This window comes from Corvus moneduloides, chromosome 17 (genome assembly GCF_009650955.1).
Source record: "Corvus moneduloides isolate bCorMon1 chromosome 17, bCorMon1.pri, whole genome shotgun sequence".
In the NCBI taxonomy this organism is placed as follows: Eukaryota; Metazoa; Chordata; class Aves; order Passeriformes; family Corvidae; genus Corvus; species Corvus moneduloides.
Genome location: NC_045492.1, coordinates 7229371 through 7245583, shown reverse-complemented (window position 1 = coordinate 7245583; position 16213 = coordinate 7229371). Strand labels below are relative to the sequence as shown.

At 51.2% G+C, this 16213-nt stretch overlaps 1 protein-coding gene across 1 annotated transcript; it reads left to right on the top strand.

Moving 5' to 3' along the window:
* The first annotated feature begins 27 nt into the window (after positions 1-27).
* Positions 28-15999, top strand: TTI1 (TELO2 interacting protein 1). The gene is made up of 7 exons (XM_032126624.1): positions 28-2474; positions 2935-3126; positions 3900-4042; positions 4873-5013; positions 6428-6632; positions 7313-7400; positions 13348-15999. Exons 1-7 carry the CDS (start codon positions 194-196, stop codon positions 13580-13582), a joined length of 3285 nt encoding a protein of 1094 aa, XP_031982515.1. The 5' UTR covers positions 28-193; the 3' UTR covers positions 13583-15999.
* Positions 16000-16213: the final 214 nt, after the last annotated feature.

Sequence of the window (16213 nt, the reverse complement as noted above, 5' to 3'; positions counted from 1 at the left end):
TACCTCCGTGTTAGGCCTCCGACGCTTGCGCATTGAGAGCACCCGAGACTTTTCTCACAGTGCCCGCGCCGCTGCGCGGGAACTTTGTGGTGCTGGTTTCGCGGCGTCACTTCCGGCACCCTCAGGGCTGCCCGGCCTGGCCCCAGCACAGCCCGACCCCGGGCAGGGCCGCACGGCTCCCGGTTCCCCCGGCATGGCCGTGTTCGACACCCCGCAGGCGGCGTTCGGGGCGCTGCGCCCCGTCTGCGTGCAGCTGACCCGGGTGCAGACGGTGGAGAACGTGCGGCAGCTGCAGGCGCACCTGGCCGGCGTGAGCGGCGCGGCCCTGCAGGAGCTGCAGGAGTACGTGCTGTTCCCGCTGCGCTTCGCCCTGCGCGTGCCGGGGTCCAAGCAGGAGCGGCTGGTGCAGAGCCTGGTGCAGTGCATCTCCTCCGTGCTTGCGGCGACGTGCGTGAAGAAGCAGGAGCTGCTGCAGGAGCTCTTCTCTGAGCTCTGTACCTGCCTCGCTCCCCCTCCCAGCTCGGGCAAAGCCGCCCCGCTGTCCGAGGAGCTGAAGCTGGCTGTGATCCAGGCACTCCACACCCTGATGCATTCGGCTTATGGGGATGTTATCTTGTCTCTGTACCAACCTTCCACCCTTCCACTCTTAGGATTTGCTGTGTCTTTGCTTCTGACACTTGCAGAGCAAGAAAAAGCAAAGCAAATCAAGATCTCTGCTTTGGAGTGCTTGCAGGTCCTGGTTCTGCAGTGTGACTGCCAGGAGCACCGAGACCTGGATGAAGATGAGGCACAGCAATGTGGGGATTTGTTTGCTTCTTTTCTGCCCGGAATTTCTATTACACTGTCTCGAGTTATTGCTGGAGACATCAAACAAGGTCACAAAACCACCGTTTCTGCCATTAGACTCTTTTATCTGATTGTTGGCTTGGTCATGGCTGACAAACAGCTAGCCAGAATCCCAAAGAGTAAGGAAAAGCTGCCAGTGGAACACAGCAGAATATCAGAGCTAATGATCCACAGAGGACCTGACTGGACTAAAAGTACTGCTGAAAAACTCTCTCTTCTCTTGCATAAAGTGGTTGAATCTTCTTCAGTTCACCCCCACTGGAAGGTGAGACTGGAGCTGGTAGAGCTGGTTCACCACTTACTGAGGAACTGCAGTCAGTCACTGGTGGACTCATTCAGTCACCTCTTAAAGGCCTTGGTTGGGCTGGTTAATGATGAAAACAGTGAAGTCCAGAGCAGGTGTAACAAAGTTCTGCAAGGGATTGCAGAGCAGAGGATTGTGGCACAGAACAGGGCTCTTGCTGATGTCCTCTCTGAGAACCTCCATTCCCTTGCCACGGCTCTTCCCCGCCTGATGAACTCTCAGGATGACATGGGCAAGGTTTCCACACTGAGCTTATTGCTCGGCTACCTGAAGCTGCTGGGCCCCAAGATTAACATTGCCCTCAACTCTGTGTCCCACCTGCACCGCCTGTCCAAGGCACTGGTGCAGGTTCTGGAGCTGGACGTGACGGATGTGAAGATAGTGGAGGCCCGGCGCTCTGGGCCACCAGGCCCCTTGCAGCAGGGTGTGCAGAAGGGCAGGTGCCAGAAGAAATACTTCCGCTTCTTCACGGAGGAGAAGGTTTTCCAGCTCCTTCAGCAAGTGTGTCGTGTTCTTGGCTACTATGGGAACCTCTACTTGCTTGTGGATCACTTCATGGGGCTGTACAATGAGTCTGGCCTGTACCGAAAGCAGGCAGCCATGATCCTCAACGAGCTGGTCACGGGAGCTGCCGGAGTGGGAGTGATTGTCCTGCAGGAGAGGGAAGTTCTGCTGAACGTGGATGATCTCAAAGGGTCCATAACATCCATTCTGGATGAATACATGGACCAGGCGAACTGGTATTTGGTCACTAGCACTGACACAGAGGAGAGCAGCCCTGAGCAGTCAGTGCAGCACTCAGGACTCGCTGTCCGTGCGGGAGGGGCGTCCAGCAGCGTTCTCCTTCTGTCCCCGGAGCCCCCAGTCACAACCCGCACCATGAACAGCAACATCTGGCAGATCTGCATCCAGCTGGAGGGTGTCGGCTGCTTTGCTGCTGTTCTTGGGAAGGAGTTCCGGCTGCTGCTGCTGTCAGCTCTCTACCCTGTGCTGGAAAAGGCTGGTGACAGGACTCTGCTCATCAGTGAGACAGCACTGGGGACACTGGCAGACATATGTGAGGCCTGCGGTTATGACTCGGTGCAGTGTTTGATTAATGAGAATTCTGACTATCTGGTGAATGGGATTTCCCTGAATTTGCGCCAGCTGGCACATCAGCCACGTGCTTCCCAGGTCCTGGACACGATGCTGAGGCATTCGGATGCCAGCTTGCTGCCGCTGGTAGAAGATGTAATCCAAGATGTCCTGTCTGCGCTAGATCAGTCTTACAATAGCCAGGCTTCCACCTTCCTCAGAGTCCTCCGCTCAGTCATGACAGCTCTAGGTACCAAAACAATGTTTACTTTGTGTAATTCAGCCTTGCTGTCACTAAGGGTGGTTGTCTTGGACCTTTCCACTTGCCATGGGAGGTTCCAGGTAGCCAAGGTGCTGCAGTGGGATGGCCACTGTGCTTTGCTTGCTGGGGCAGCGCTCGAGCAAAGATCACCAGTAATTTTCCCTCTTCAGTTTGTCTGGCCTGCTGCCTTTCACAGGAACATGGCCTTTAGTGGCTGAGAAAGGATGGATTCACTGCTCCCATGAACATTCTGTAGGAGCACATGGCATGTATTCCTTTTTAACATTCCCATACCATCAGGGAGGTGACTGGGATGTGACAGCAGGTGCCTGGACCAGGTGCAATCCCATGAGTTGTGTGAGCCATCTCTCATGGAATCCATGGCACCTTGCTGACTTGCAGGAGGGGATCATGGTTGCTCAGTGACATGTCAGTTCCTCTTTTGCAGTGCAGTGGTTTGGAATGCCCAGCGCTGAGGAACACCAGCAAAGGCAGACTAAGAAGGGGCAGAGCAGGGCTTGGTCCCAGGGGCAGCAGGAGGTGACAATGACAAGGCAAGAAGTGGAACAATTCTTCCTTGACTATGTCAGCCAGAAGCAGATCGCAGAGGGTGATCTTCCTGACCTGGAGGAGGAGACAGGTCAGTGCTGTGTGTGGCTGGAGAGGAGCATGGTCAGCTTGAAGAGAGACTGTGACCTCTGAGGTGTCCTTTTGTGTCGTGGGGGCCTTGGGACCAGGCTGACAGTCTCAGGTCTTTGGGCTGACCTTGGTTCATGTAAAGTGCTGTTGGGTGTTCTCACCTTGTTCTGTTTGAGTGGGGGAGCCAAATGTTTGCAGATCAAGACTTTTCTAGCTCTAAGACACAAGCACAGCATGTTTTTCCTTACCTCATAACAGTTAATTTGGGTTCAGGACCTGAAGTTTCCTCTTTCCAGGATCCTATGCATTTTCCTCGTGCTCCCTTGGGAATCTATGTACTATTTACTCCTGGCCAGTGATGCCACTGCTCCCCTTATCACTTGGCCTTGGCAGGCACTGCAGACATTCATATAGGGAACCTTTTAGTCTTTACTGGGCTGTGCTGCAATCCTGACCTTTAAATACTTCATCTTTAAATACGTAGGCTTTTCATTTTTAATAAAAATCAATGGGAAATAAGTCCATGGTGAGAAGAGACTGCAAATGTCAGACCAGCTGCATTGTCCACTAAAGAAAGCGAACATTCTGTAGCCCCACACTCTTAACTGAACCTGACACTAGCCCACAGAACTCATAGGCTTAACTATATCTAAGCACATTAAAAAATGCTAAAGGCCTTACTCGGGAATTTGCGGAGTGGTTGTGGGTGGATATTGTGATCTCCCAGAGCTCCCACATCATTTTCATTACTTCAGTAATGGTTTTGTCTTCCAGATGACGTTCTCCTTGCTAAGCCAGAGCCCAGCTCTGACACAGAAGGAGAAGCTCCAATGCCAAGCCATGCTCAGCTGGCCAGGGATGTGATGGAGAGGTGCATCCACTTGCTGTCTGACGGGAGCCTCCGAGTGCGGCTGAAGGTCGGTAATCGCCGGCTCTGAGGGGACAGATGGTGCCCATGAATGGGCTGGTAGCTCGTCAGCGTGTGTGCCATGCACGTTGGGCTCCCTGCCATCCCCAGGTTTGTGCTGCCATATGCTCGAGCAGGACAGAGCCTCCAAGCCTGGCAAGAGAAAGGGAGGTAGTTTTTCAGGAGCACTCTGGATTAGGAATGGCAGCCAGACGGAACAGAATCTTAAGGGTGACTTTGTATTGGGCACTTTCCCTTGATGCTTATGACAGTTAAGTCTTGTGCCTTGTCCTTTAGTGGAGGAAACAGAAGCATCTTTCTCCCATCTGTGCCTCCCATCCCCCTTCCTCAGGCTGCAGTGCACAGGCTGATGAATGTTTTTGAAGTTGCTGGGGTGGTGATAAGCAGGGCTAAAAGCCTGGCTTTTTTCTAATTATGAAAACCCTTTGAAGGTGGCCTCCTTTTAAAGTGCAAAGTGAGACAGAAAAATGAGGCATAACCCAGATTCTCATCCCAGCGGCCCCAGCTCTGCCAGGTGATCCTGCTGCCACAGCCGCAGTGGGGTCCGAGTGTGCAGCTCAGCCTGTGGGATCAGGGCAGGAATCCTGCCTTGTTCCCAGCCCAGCTCTGTACCCAGCACAGGTTGTGTCACCGCGGTGCTTGTCCCTTTCCAAACAGGCCTGATCTCTAAGCACTGTTCACTTGTCCCCGTTCCTGTTGTGGTAAAACTGCGCCCTTTGTTATCCATCCCCTCCTCCTGGCTTCCTGACGTGATGCTGGGATTCACCTGAATGCCTGGCACTGCAGCACTCAGAGCCTGTTCCCTCCCCTCCTGCCCAGGTCCTGGACGTGCTGGAGCTCTGTGTAACTGTGCTGCATCCTCATGGAAACCATCTGCTTCCCATGGCTCACCGTGTCTGGCCAGCTCTCGTCACCCGGCTGATTAGTGATGACCCTCTGGCAGTGCTCAGAGCCTTCAAGGTATGGCCATGACTGCCAGCAGCATTTCCAGCTGGGACTTGGGCAGGAAGGGGCTGAGGCAGTGCTGCAGCCCAGGAGAGAGCACCAAGCTCCTGCAGCGATGTTTAAATGTGGTTTGGAGCATGGGGTCACCGCCCTGCAGTGGGTTTGTACCACTCCTGCTGCACCTTGTCCACAGGTAGACCCTCGATGCTGTTCCTGGGGGAGGCAGCAATGTTGGTTGTTATTGCAGGGATGAGAAAAACAGTTCTACAGCCTGAACAGATGTTAGGGGCACCATACAGTGCAGCTTGGCCTTGCTGGAGCCACAGTCCCAACATCCTCTTTGGAAGTCTCAGATTAAAGATAGGGGAACATTTCACAGTTGAGGCATTGGCAAGGGAGGGGAGAAGTTAAACAAGGACTTGGCCCTATAATGACATTATTAAAGAGCTCCTGACCTTGTCAGCTGGCTCCTTTCTGCTCCTGACTCATGGGCTGGCCAGTAAAGCATCTTTCCAGAGGTTGCCAGCTCCAGCATTGCAGAGGAATTCATCTGCTGGGCAGAGTGAGATTCATTTTAGAATCCTTCAGTGTGAATAAAGAGAGTTTTAATTCCCCAAATTCCAGAAGCCATGCACTAGAATCCCAGAATAGCCATGCCTACTGTGTGCCCACCCTAAAAAGAGGTAGAGATTGCTATACAAAACCTATTTAACTCTTGAAAAGTTCAAGTCATCACTACAATTTGCACCCAGCTTGGGTTTTGCTGTATGAATTCCCCCCAAAGTGTCTTCTGCCTAAATTCCAGGACAAGAAGTGTCACATCAGTGTAAAGCAACATAACCAGCATCTCAGTCCTGCGCACTGAGACCATGAGCTCAGTGAAGTTCCAAAAGAGAGATTAGTGTTCTGGCCATGTGGACCTCCCCCCTTTTGTTTTTACATGAATGTAGGACCATTCTCTACCCAGTTTCAGTTTGATCCTGGGCACACACCAGTAGCGCTGGGCGCCCTTTTCTGTGACCAGTTGGCCTTTCTGCTTGCTGATGTGCCTGGAAAGATGAGCTGTCTGCACCAGAAAAGAGATTTAAGGATATAATGATATTTAATGGCATTTTCCATCAGAGACACTTCCACTAATTCTGAGTAAGACTGCACAGCTGCTTTTACCTTTACTGTGCTAATGAGGGAAGGGCAACCCAGGAGGTCAGCTAGGTGACACTGCAGAGCAGGGTGCAGCTCACTCAGCCTCTCAAACATTAACCTTCTGCTCATTATGGGGAAGCTGGGGAAGGTGTGGTTACAATGCTTTCACCTGCAAAAAGAATTCTCCAGGGAGAGGGAATGTCTGAATCCCCCAGCATGGTGTGGATCACTGAACTCCTCCCAGGCTGGTGTGTGCATTGTCCCCTGTAACTGATGTCTCTCTTAGGTGCTGTGTACCCTGGCTCAAACATGTGGGGATTTCCTGAGGCAGAGGTTCTCCAAAGATGTCCTGCCCAAGCTGACCAGTTCCCTCCTCAGCCAGGCCCCAGTGAGTGCCAAAGCTGGGCCTGTGTACAGCCACACACTGGCCTTCAAGCTGCAGCTGGCTGTGCTGCAGGGCCTGGGCTCTCTCTGTGAGAGGCTGGACATGGGTGAGTACCAGGGGAAGCACAGGTTGTGTGGATCTCTGCCAGACTTTATTCTCTCATCTCGACTTGCTCTTCTCCTGCTGCCCATGGAATTGATTTCCTGATCTTCTCCAGCCTGAATCTGTCCTCTTTGGGAGCTCTGTAAAGAGGTGCTGGGCACTCTTTACTCCCTGAGGGACAAAAGGGACTGAAGGTTCCCAGCACATGCAAAATCTGACTGCTCATCCTGCTTGTGCATGAGAAGAGGGTATGGAATGGAGTGCCTGCATTGCTCTAGGGCTGTTGGGCCATGCTTTGTTCTTACCGGACAAACTGGAGCCCAGGTAAGACTTCTGGATAGCTTGACTGGTTCCATTGTGGGCTTCTCTCTGGGTGACCCTTTAAGACTATCTCATCACACTCTTCTATTGAATGAAATTCTCTGAAATTCTCCCCAAGTAAAATTTTTGGAGCGGACTTTGATGAGGGAGAAGGTTTGCTGGCTAGTTGCTCTTTTCCTCTCAGTGCCCTTGATTGCTTTCCTGGCTTTGCAGCAAGATGCTTAAAAGGCAGGGTCAGAAGAGCTCCAGGTCAGACAGCTCAAAGGCTCAGAAGCCTCTGCTGCCAATTTGGAGCTGATTCCATTAGGCAGCAGCTGCTGAGGAGGTCACCTCCTACCCTTCTTTCCTGTTCCATTTCTGCAGGCGAGAGTGACCTGAATAAAGTGGCAGATGCCTGCCTGATTTACCTCAGCGCCAAGCAACCTGTGAAACTGCAAGAAGCTGCCCAGAGGTAATGTCTCTTAAATGCAGGTGTGTTGGGTGTACAAATAATAGGGGACAGAGGGAACATGGTGATCCCATTCCTTTTACACCCTTCCTGTTCCAGCCTCCATCACATTCAAGTCCTGTACAACAGGATCTCTCATGGAAGTTTTCTGTGGTGAAGTATCATTTACTCCCCAAAATGAGTTAGAGAGGTCAGTTGTCAGCTTGCACAGACATTACAGGTGACCTTGCAGTGCATTTGGGGACAGAAGGAAAGATGTGCTACTTGCTTTTTCCTAACCAAATACTTGAGGTTCTTGGCCCACTGGTGGCATCAAACTGTGGAGGGAAGACAGTTATGGAAGAGGATGTGCCAGGCATTTCCTTGTATTTTATCACTTAATACCTTCTGCAGGCTGGGGGATTTACTTCTGTTACCCTTCCATTTTCCCTGGGCTCCAGCGCAGGCTCTGCCAGGTGGACCAGAGTTTGTTTGGGAAGCTGTCAGTCTTGGCACCAGTGGTGCTCTGAGAAGGCTGGGAGAGTCTAAAAGAGCAAAACCAGTTTAGGTGAACACACTCCAGCTCTAGGAAGTGTTGACAGACATACTTTGCTGCTTGGTGTACAAAATCCTGCTCAGCATGTTCTGCTGTCAGGATAAGAAATCACTATTGTCATATGTTGTCACCTGGAACCAAGGCCAGAGCTTTCAGGAGACAAAACAAGTCCAGGTACAGAACATAGGACATAAATCAAAAAGCCCCTCTGCCGAAGGATGGGGGTGAAAGCCAGCCCCCCTTCTTGTGTGGCCAGCCCTGCCCTCCCCCAAGGGGAGGGGAAACCAGCAGGTTCTGCAGGCTCTGCAGCTTCGGATTTCCAGGGCAGGCTGCTGGAAAGGGAAGCAAAAGGAAGTGCAGCCCATCCATTCCCTTTCACAAAGCACAGGCTCCCGGGGGTGCAGGGTGTGAAGGGCTTTGTGTGGCTGGGCAGCAGTTCAGAGCCAGCGCTCCCCGGAGCTGGAGCATTCCTTTGTTTGTATCCCTGCGCAGGTGGGAGCAGGTTTATTTTTACCTTGGAGGCTTTCACGGCAGCACAGCAGGCTCCGGCAGCATTTGTTCTGCAGAGGGGCTCTGTGCTGTGGGCGTGCACCCCCTTAATGCAATAATGCCTCAGTCTGTGCAAGCAATGCTGGATGAAAAGCAGAACACCAGGATTTATCCAGATATTTGGAATCTGAAGCTTTTAAATCATTAACCAAGCAACTTGAGAAGCTGTGCAATTTCCCCCCAACAGCAGGGGTGGAGGGAATATGAAATGTGCCCCTGTTGGAAGCTGCATGGTGAAGTGAGCTCACTTGTTGGAGCACAAGGGCAGCAAAGTTCAGGGCAAGTAACATTTTCCTCCTGTATGTTGTTTTTATTGTATTTTGAGGAAAAAATACCATATGTTTTGCTCCTCCCCCCAGTGCTTTTGATCCACCATACATCACATATGTCAGTGAACCAAGCTGCTCATAGAAGCCCTTGCTGTCTCCTGTTTAACTCCATCGACCAGACACATGTATGCACTGAGGTGTGGCCTGGCCTGTCACCACACAGCAGCATTTGGAGGTTTCTTTTGGGTTTAATTTTTTTTAATTTAGTCCTGTGCAATCCCTGGATTGGATGGATCAGAGTAAATCATATCACACTCACTTTTAACTGTAGTGTCCTGATACGAGGTTTCAGTCTGGAAAAGTCAAAATCAGTTTGCACCGTAGCTCCTGTACCAGGATAGGAATCACTTCTCAGCCACACTTCCCATTTCTATTCTCCAGCTGCTGAACCACCACATTCCTGTGAGTTCTGGCTCTTCTTGCTCTCCATGTTCCTGAAAGTAATCCTGCAAACTGACACAGGTTGTCACACATTTAGGCCCTTTCCATCTAAGCAAGGGCAACATTATCAGCCTGATACATGAGAAATTCTGCATTTTAAATGCTTCTAAAAACAGATAGACCAGAACTAATCTTAGCCCCAGCCTGAGCGCCAGCGTACGTCACATAACTCAGCTTTATCACTGCAGAAATCATATGAGGTAAAAGAATGCTTGGAACCAGCTTGCCATAGTGATTTATACTAACTGGCCTTTGCTCAGCTCTCAGGATTCTTATTCAACTGATGGGTTGTGACCTGTCAAGAACAAGGTCAGCACTTGCAAAGTCAGTTGTAGCTCCAAAAATCATACACTGACTATATGAGGATTCTGTAGGCATGCACGGAGCTGAGAAGGAATTTTTGGCCAAGGTGCTTGAGCCACACAAAAAAAGGAAAAAGGGAGTTTGGCTATCATCCAGGGATGTTATCATGCCCCAAGGAGTCTGCTTAATCCCATTTATGGGACCCTGTAGCTTTATTAGATGAAGCAGTGGGAGGAAGTGATTTTTGTAACTGCAGCTTCCTGGAATACTCAACAGGCAAAAATAGATGCTGGGAAAAAAAGAACTCCAGCATATCTGAGGAAGAGAAAATGGGACAATAACAATAGGCTTTACTAGAAGATGACTGCTGGGAGTATTCCAGGAGAGTATTATCCAAAGCTTTTTAAAAAACTAAACAAACAAAAAACCAAATGCAAAATCACCAAAGGGACCAAACTTGCTGAAGAAGAGTTTGGGAATGCCAAAGAGCACTAGAAAAGTCTTTGCCTTCATTGAAGAAGATGAGCCAGCGCAAGGGTGGGGAGGTGCCCAGAAAGCCTTGAGCAAGGGGGGTATGTGGGGCCCCAGCACTGGGAACAAGGTGGGGGGAGATGGTGGAAACTGAAAGTCACAATATGTAAATCTGAGCTTCTCGTCAATTTGTGAAGCTGCATCATCCGTGACAAGCTTTTCACTTCAGGGAATAAAACCTTGAAGGAAAAGAGATTAGGAAATTGTCACTGGCCCCTGTTAAAACTGACAAGTCATTTTCCTGTCTTTCAGTTTCAAGTGACTGTTTTGAAATTTACACTTAATTCCTACTAAATTTTTGCAGCCCATGACCTTTCAGTCAACAGTCTGGATAGGAATGATTTTTTTTCCCCCTAAGATGCCAAAATAATTTCCTCAGTTCTTACCAAAGCCTGTGGTGAGCTGTATCCAGTTAAACATTCAGCAGGGATGGAAAGCCAGGAAGCCTTTTCCTTCTGCCAGTCTGTGCCATGGCTTTGCTTGGAGTTTGGGAAAAGACAAGGCAACAGAATAGCCAAACTGCTCTGTGCTAGTAGAACAGGTTTAGCACACTTGGGACCCATATGAGCTATTCTGGGTCCTTTTTTGATACAAAGCTTTATTATGCAGCTTACCTCTTTTGGTTTGCTTATGTTCTTTGTTGGATACTCATTGTCAGCTGTCACTCCCAGGCTGGATTGAACCACACCAGAACAGCCACCTGCTCAAGGCAAAATTCAATAAAGTGATATTTAAGGGAAAAAAAAAAAAAAAAGAAAAAGGCAACAACAGAAAACAAACTTAGATTAACCTCAGGATTCTTTGCTATGGAAACAGGTTGCTTGGAAACTACCCCAGAGTTAGTTTGAAAATGTAAAAGTCAAGTTGTTCTTTAAGCTGCAGAGCACTCCAGGCTACCAGGGATAATCACAGTCCCGAGCCATTATGGGCACTAGAGGCAGTGAGTTCTCCAGGGTCTGGATAATCTCTGAGGGTCGCTTTCTCTGGAGCAACTGACTGGGAAGAGGTTGGAGAGCAAAGTGTCTGTGCTGTGAGTGTAAGAGCTACAGCTGTGTGTGTGCTGGGGATCGGCAGCCTGCTGCACAATATTCCCCATTCTGACATTCACTTCACAGCAATTCATTGTCCTTGCCTGCTCCTATGCCAGCCATAAGGAGCAAGGATTATCTCTGCAGCTGCCCACCAGTAGCAGCACACTGAAAACTGGGTGGAACCACTGGGAGCTGCTGTTTTCTGGCAGACAGAGCCATGTGCTCCTGCTGCCACAGCCAAGCTGAGGGCACGGGCAGGGCAGTGTCTGGAGAGCTGGACCCAGGATGGCAGCGGTGAGAGCTCCATACCCTGCCCCTGCCAGCCCCTTGCTTGGGCTGGCACCGAGTTGGCCATCCTCCCCTTCCAGTCAGCAGAGCTGCAGGAACAAAGCCAGGGGAATGAGGAGTCCTGTGAGCTCACCTGCATCTGGGCAATCCACAGAAAAAAGTCATGTTGCTGAGGCAGCTGTTGCCAAGCCCAGCTATCACTGTAGAGCACATTCCCACTGGTTCCTCTGGAGCAGGCAGATAGGCACCACCAGCACCTTTGGCAGAGGACACTGCCAACAGCTTCAGTGGTGACATCTCCCCTCTTCTGTTCAGAGACCTGCACTGAGGGACAGGCAAGGTGTTAATGGCAGAGAGGCAAAAGCAGCAGATTTGGCTGTGCACGGAGTAACGAGTCACATCCACAGGGTTATTGTGAAGAGGAGAGGGAGCTCTCTCCTACCTTCATCTCATTTCTGTGCTCTTTCACATTACTCTTGGCACTGCACTCCTTTTCAGAGGAGAGATTCTCAAAGGGATTTCTCCCTGCTTTGCGTAGGAAGCAGCCTCACTTTAGGGATGAAAGTTCTTCCATGAGAAATTTGGACAGCAATCAGATCTGGATTTTGCATAGCTTTTGTAGCAGGTGATCTTTGCTTTTAGAAAGGGAGTTCAGTCCTGTGCTTCTTGGGGGAACAGAGACAGACCTACCTGATTTCCCATTGCCTCACCTGGCAGTTGTTCTCCTCACAGCTCCATGATTTCAGTGAAAACTAAAGACCTGAAGATGCATGGCCGGGATTTACTGGGATCTTGGAAAACTGTACCATAGGTGTGGTGAGTGCTGAGTGCCTTTGGTGCTCACAGAGCACTCAGCACTATTCAGGAAAAGGCCTTGCAAATTCCAGTCTAATTTTGTTCATGGCACAGCCAGAGAATTTAATACCAGTTACGCCCCATACACCTTCTGTGCATTAAACCCTGACAAAAACCTAGCCGAGCCCAAATGTTGCTGCAGGGAGAACTGGCAGGAGGGGGTGGGTAAGTGTAGGTCAAACAAATCAGCATTTGCTCTTTCACTCCTTGAGCTTCCTGCTCTCCAGCAGCAGCTGTGTCCCAGCAGCTCACAGCTGGGCCCCTGTGTGAAGGGCAGGCTGGAAAGGCAAATCCCATCTTACTGAGGTATGGAAATGCAAAGTGAAAACCATCAACACAGCAGTAAATCTGCAGAGGAAGTTGTGATTCCTCTTTTCCTTCATTCTGTTGTTAATGAAGGTTGTGTTTGGTTTTGGTTTAAAATCCTGCTTTGTGAAAGGTACTGTGCAGAAGGACAAAAATTTGGAGGCAGCTAATAAGGACTTGGGAAGGTGGGAGACCTCACTTGAGCAAAAAGCCCTCAAATACAGTGTTGAGCTTCCTTTGGGGCCCAGCCTGGGCAGCTGTCCCCAAATATCCTTGGATTTGCCACCTCTGGAAAGGCAGAGAAGCCCAGATGAGTTAACTGACTCACTCCCCAAAAACCAGAGAGGGCAGTGAGCAACTTCTCCCAAGATCTCCGCGGGAGCTGTTGTCCAAAAGATCCCGGATATGCGTAGCACATGCAGTCACCCACAGTCACCTCCCCAGCATGAACGACAGGCAGATTTAGGCTTACGCCAGCAACAGCTCACAGTGCCAGCACCAAGCCTGGGTCAGTTCTGCACCAGCTGCTTGTTTGATGTCCATAAGTGACTGTGCAGTATCATAAATATTTTTCTCCCATGTGCCAGTGGCTGTGAGGCTCAGAGCTGCTTTCTCGGGCACAGGGGCCACTGCACTGCCCTCTGTAAAGAGTCGAATATGTGCAGCTGCCAGAGGTTGCGGACACCATCAAAGCTTTCCTTAGCTCTTAATAACCCTGTTGGGTGCCAACCAAAAAGCCTTGTTCTTACTCTTCTTTCCTTTCTTCCTGCTGTTTTCCAAAGTGTTTTCCTGCACTTGATGCACGTAGACCCTGACAGCACCTGGCTGCTCCTGAACGAGGTGTGCTGCCCCGAGGGGTACGACCCCCCCCACGCCAGCCTGCGCCCGGTGAAGCTCAGCGGGATGGGGCGGCCACGGAACGAGCTCACGGACAACGTGCTGCTCCTGCTCCAGAGGCTGCAGCAGCAGGAGGGCACGGGGCCCGAGACCGGCACACAGGAGGCATCTCCTCCCTGACAGACCTACACAGCAGCTGGGATGGGAAAGAGGAACCACCAGGGTAGAGCTCACCTGGGAAAACAGCATCGCTGAGGACCCAAATGGTTCAGGGGCGAAGGAAGGGCTGCCCAGTCTGGGGCACTGGCTGAGACACCATCCCCGTGGCAGAAGGTTTATTTTTTGAAGTGGTGTTTGAGGATGAGGTGGGTACATGACCCTGACTTCTCCTGACTTGTGCCTCGCCAGCACCATATGCAGAGAAAATGGCACATCTATTTCAAATTGTTCAGTATGAAGAGTGAGTCATCTTCAAGAAATGATCCTTGGAGGGTGTCCCTGTAGCGCCCCCCACACCTCTCTGACCTCCTCACAGCTGTGATGATCCCTCCCATTCTCCACTGGGCAGTGACTGACAACTGAAAGCAAAAGCTTTTTCTGGCCTTTACCCTTCCCTGAATCTTGTTTGGGGTGCACTATAAACCTGTTCTTTTTAAAACCAGCTAATCTCAGAAGAAGTTAAAGTGCATTTCCAATAAATTCCTCACCTGTGTTACTGGCAAGAACAACATGTCCTCTCAGAAGCATCAGGGCTGCTCCTCACAGCTGCAGTTTGCTGAGACTGGCTGGAGGCAGCCAAACGTGCTCTATTCTCCATCTCACTCTCTGTGAGGTTCTGTAGAGAATCAGCCAGCCCTGATTTATACCTGGGAGTGATTCTCCCATGCCCAGGTCACGGTTCTCTCAGGCCATTCTAACCCCCACCCCAAGGAGAATTAGATGAAGCACCTGCTTATGCCCCAGCACAGCCTCTGTGTCCACGGTCAGATGGTGCTGGCAGTGACAGGGACTGTGAGCACAATGGCATCCCAGCAGTGCCATGGTTTGTCAGAGTAGGTATAACATGGTCCAGCGAGCAGAGGATGACTCGTCTTTGGGGTCAGCTCACTCCCCCTGCTGAGGGGCCTCTCCCCTGATCGCCAGTTCCCACATCCCCAGGCTCTTTCCGCAGAGATTGTCCACAGGCACTGCTTTGCTCAGCTGCTCCCAGACCTCACCTGCTCCTGGATCTCTCAGCTTCACCCGAGCAGCTCCTGGCAGCAGGCTGCCTCCTGACACTCGGGGAAGTTCTATGCAACTGAAGCAAAAGGGCAGATCTTGACTAAATTTGGAAGCAAGCTCAGAAGTACAAAACCCAAAGCAATAAATGGATTGTTACACAGAGCAGGCTTGTGCATCACTGTTGCAATCCTGGGTGAGCATCCAAAACATGTCTCTGCTGGTGGGCCCAAGGGCACTGCCTCTGCTGCCCACATCCCTCAGCTGAAGTTACTTCCCCTTGTCTCCCTGGTTTTATTCAGGCTTTACTCCTGGTTGCTTCTCTAGGGAAAACACAAGTCAGTGACTTTTTACCCAGTCGGACAGGGCTGCAGGTCAGCTTTACTCTTTTTGTAATATCTGTTCAGTGCTTAACGCTGGTTGGGTTCTATACAAAGGAGCCTTCAGAGCTGCTGTGACAGGGCAGGCAGGGAGGTAAAATACTGCCTTTGGTTTCCGAGCGCCCTTGGGGCTGGTGCAGTTTTCTGGGTTGTTGTAGCACTTGACAAAACTCATCCATTAGGTGCAGATGCTGCATCCAGCCTCGCTCTGCTCAGCTCTGCGGTGGTGGGGACTCCAAGGACCCAGCCTGCCCATGCCAAGGCTTGCCATCGTGCAGGACAGGCATGGGATTCAAGGGCAGCACTGTCCCATCACTGCCCAGTGCCCAGGAACCAACCACATCACCCAGCCAGGGCTCTGGCACAGCTGACTGCACAGAGCCCCCCTGCCAGAGCCTGTGATTCACAGTGCTGTCCCAAAGATTCTCCCCACAGCCTCAGCCCCAGCCCCAGCCAGCAGGTGGGTGCTGGTGGTAGGAGAGGCTGTCCTGCCTGTCACAGTCAGCTCCTCTCAGCTTCGTTATCGCCCTTGCTTTATTGGAGGCTGAGTAAATTGCTTTTGTCTGAGGCAGGATAATGGCTGGGAGAGGGACTGCGTGAAAATAGCATTTTCATGAGGCTGGTTCCTCCCCAGCAGTGACTTGCATATTAAGCTCAGCCCCTTCACAAGCCCAGGGCCTTCCCTGCTCAAACCCTCCTCCACCAAGCAGCCCCCAACACACTGGGGTGGGGACCCCCTGGCTGCCCCCACTCCAGCCACCCCCTCTGGGATCAGGGAGCTGAGAAAGCTGTGTCCATCCACCTCCTCTGTGCCCAAACACAGCCAGGACCATGGGGGACCGCCACATCTGGGGCTGGGGGCACCATCCCCCGGCACCAGTGCATCCAGCCATGCACATGGATCTAGCAGGGTCCTCTCCTCAACTCCTGCTCCCAAGATTTCCTATGAACTCAGCAAAATTAACCTCTTCTAATAAAACCTGTTATTGTTGAAGCTCACCTCTGGGTTTTACAAATCACTATGCTGCACAGCAATTTGTTTACTCCCCGTTTGAGGTGATTTGCAGCCTCCTGCCCTCCCTAGCGTGTCCCTGGCTCTTCCTTTTCCTCTGCCGGGACCTGTTTTTTGCTGCACAGAAAAGGGCTGGACGCCGGCAGCTCACCCAGCCACCCCTCAGGACCCGGCACCCCAAGGCCACAGCGTGGAGCATCC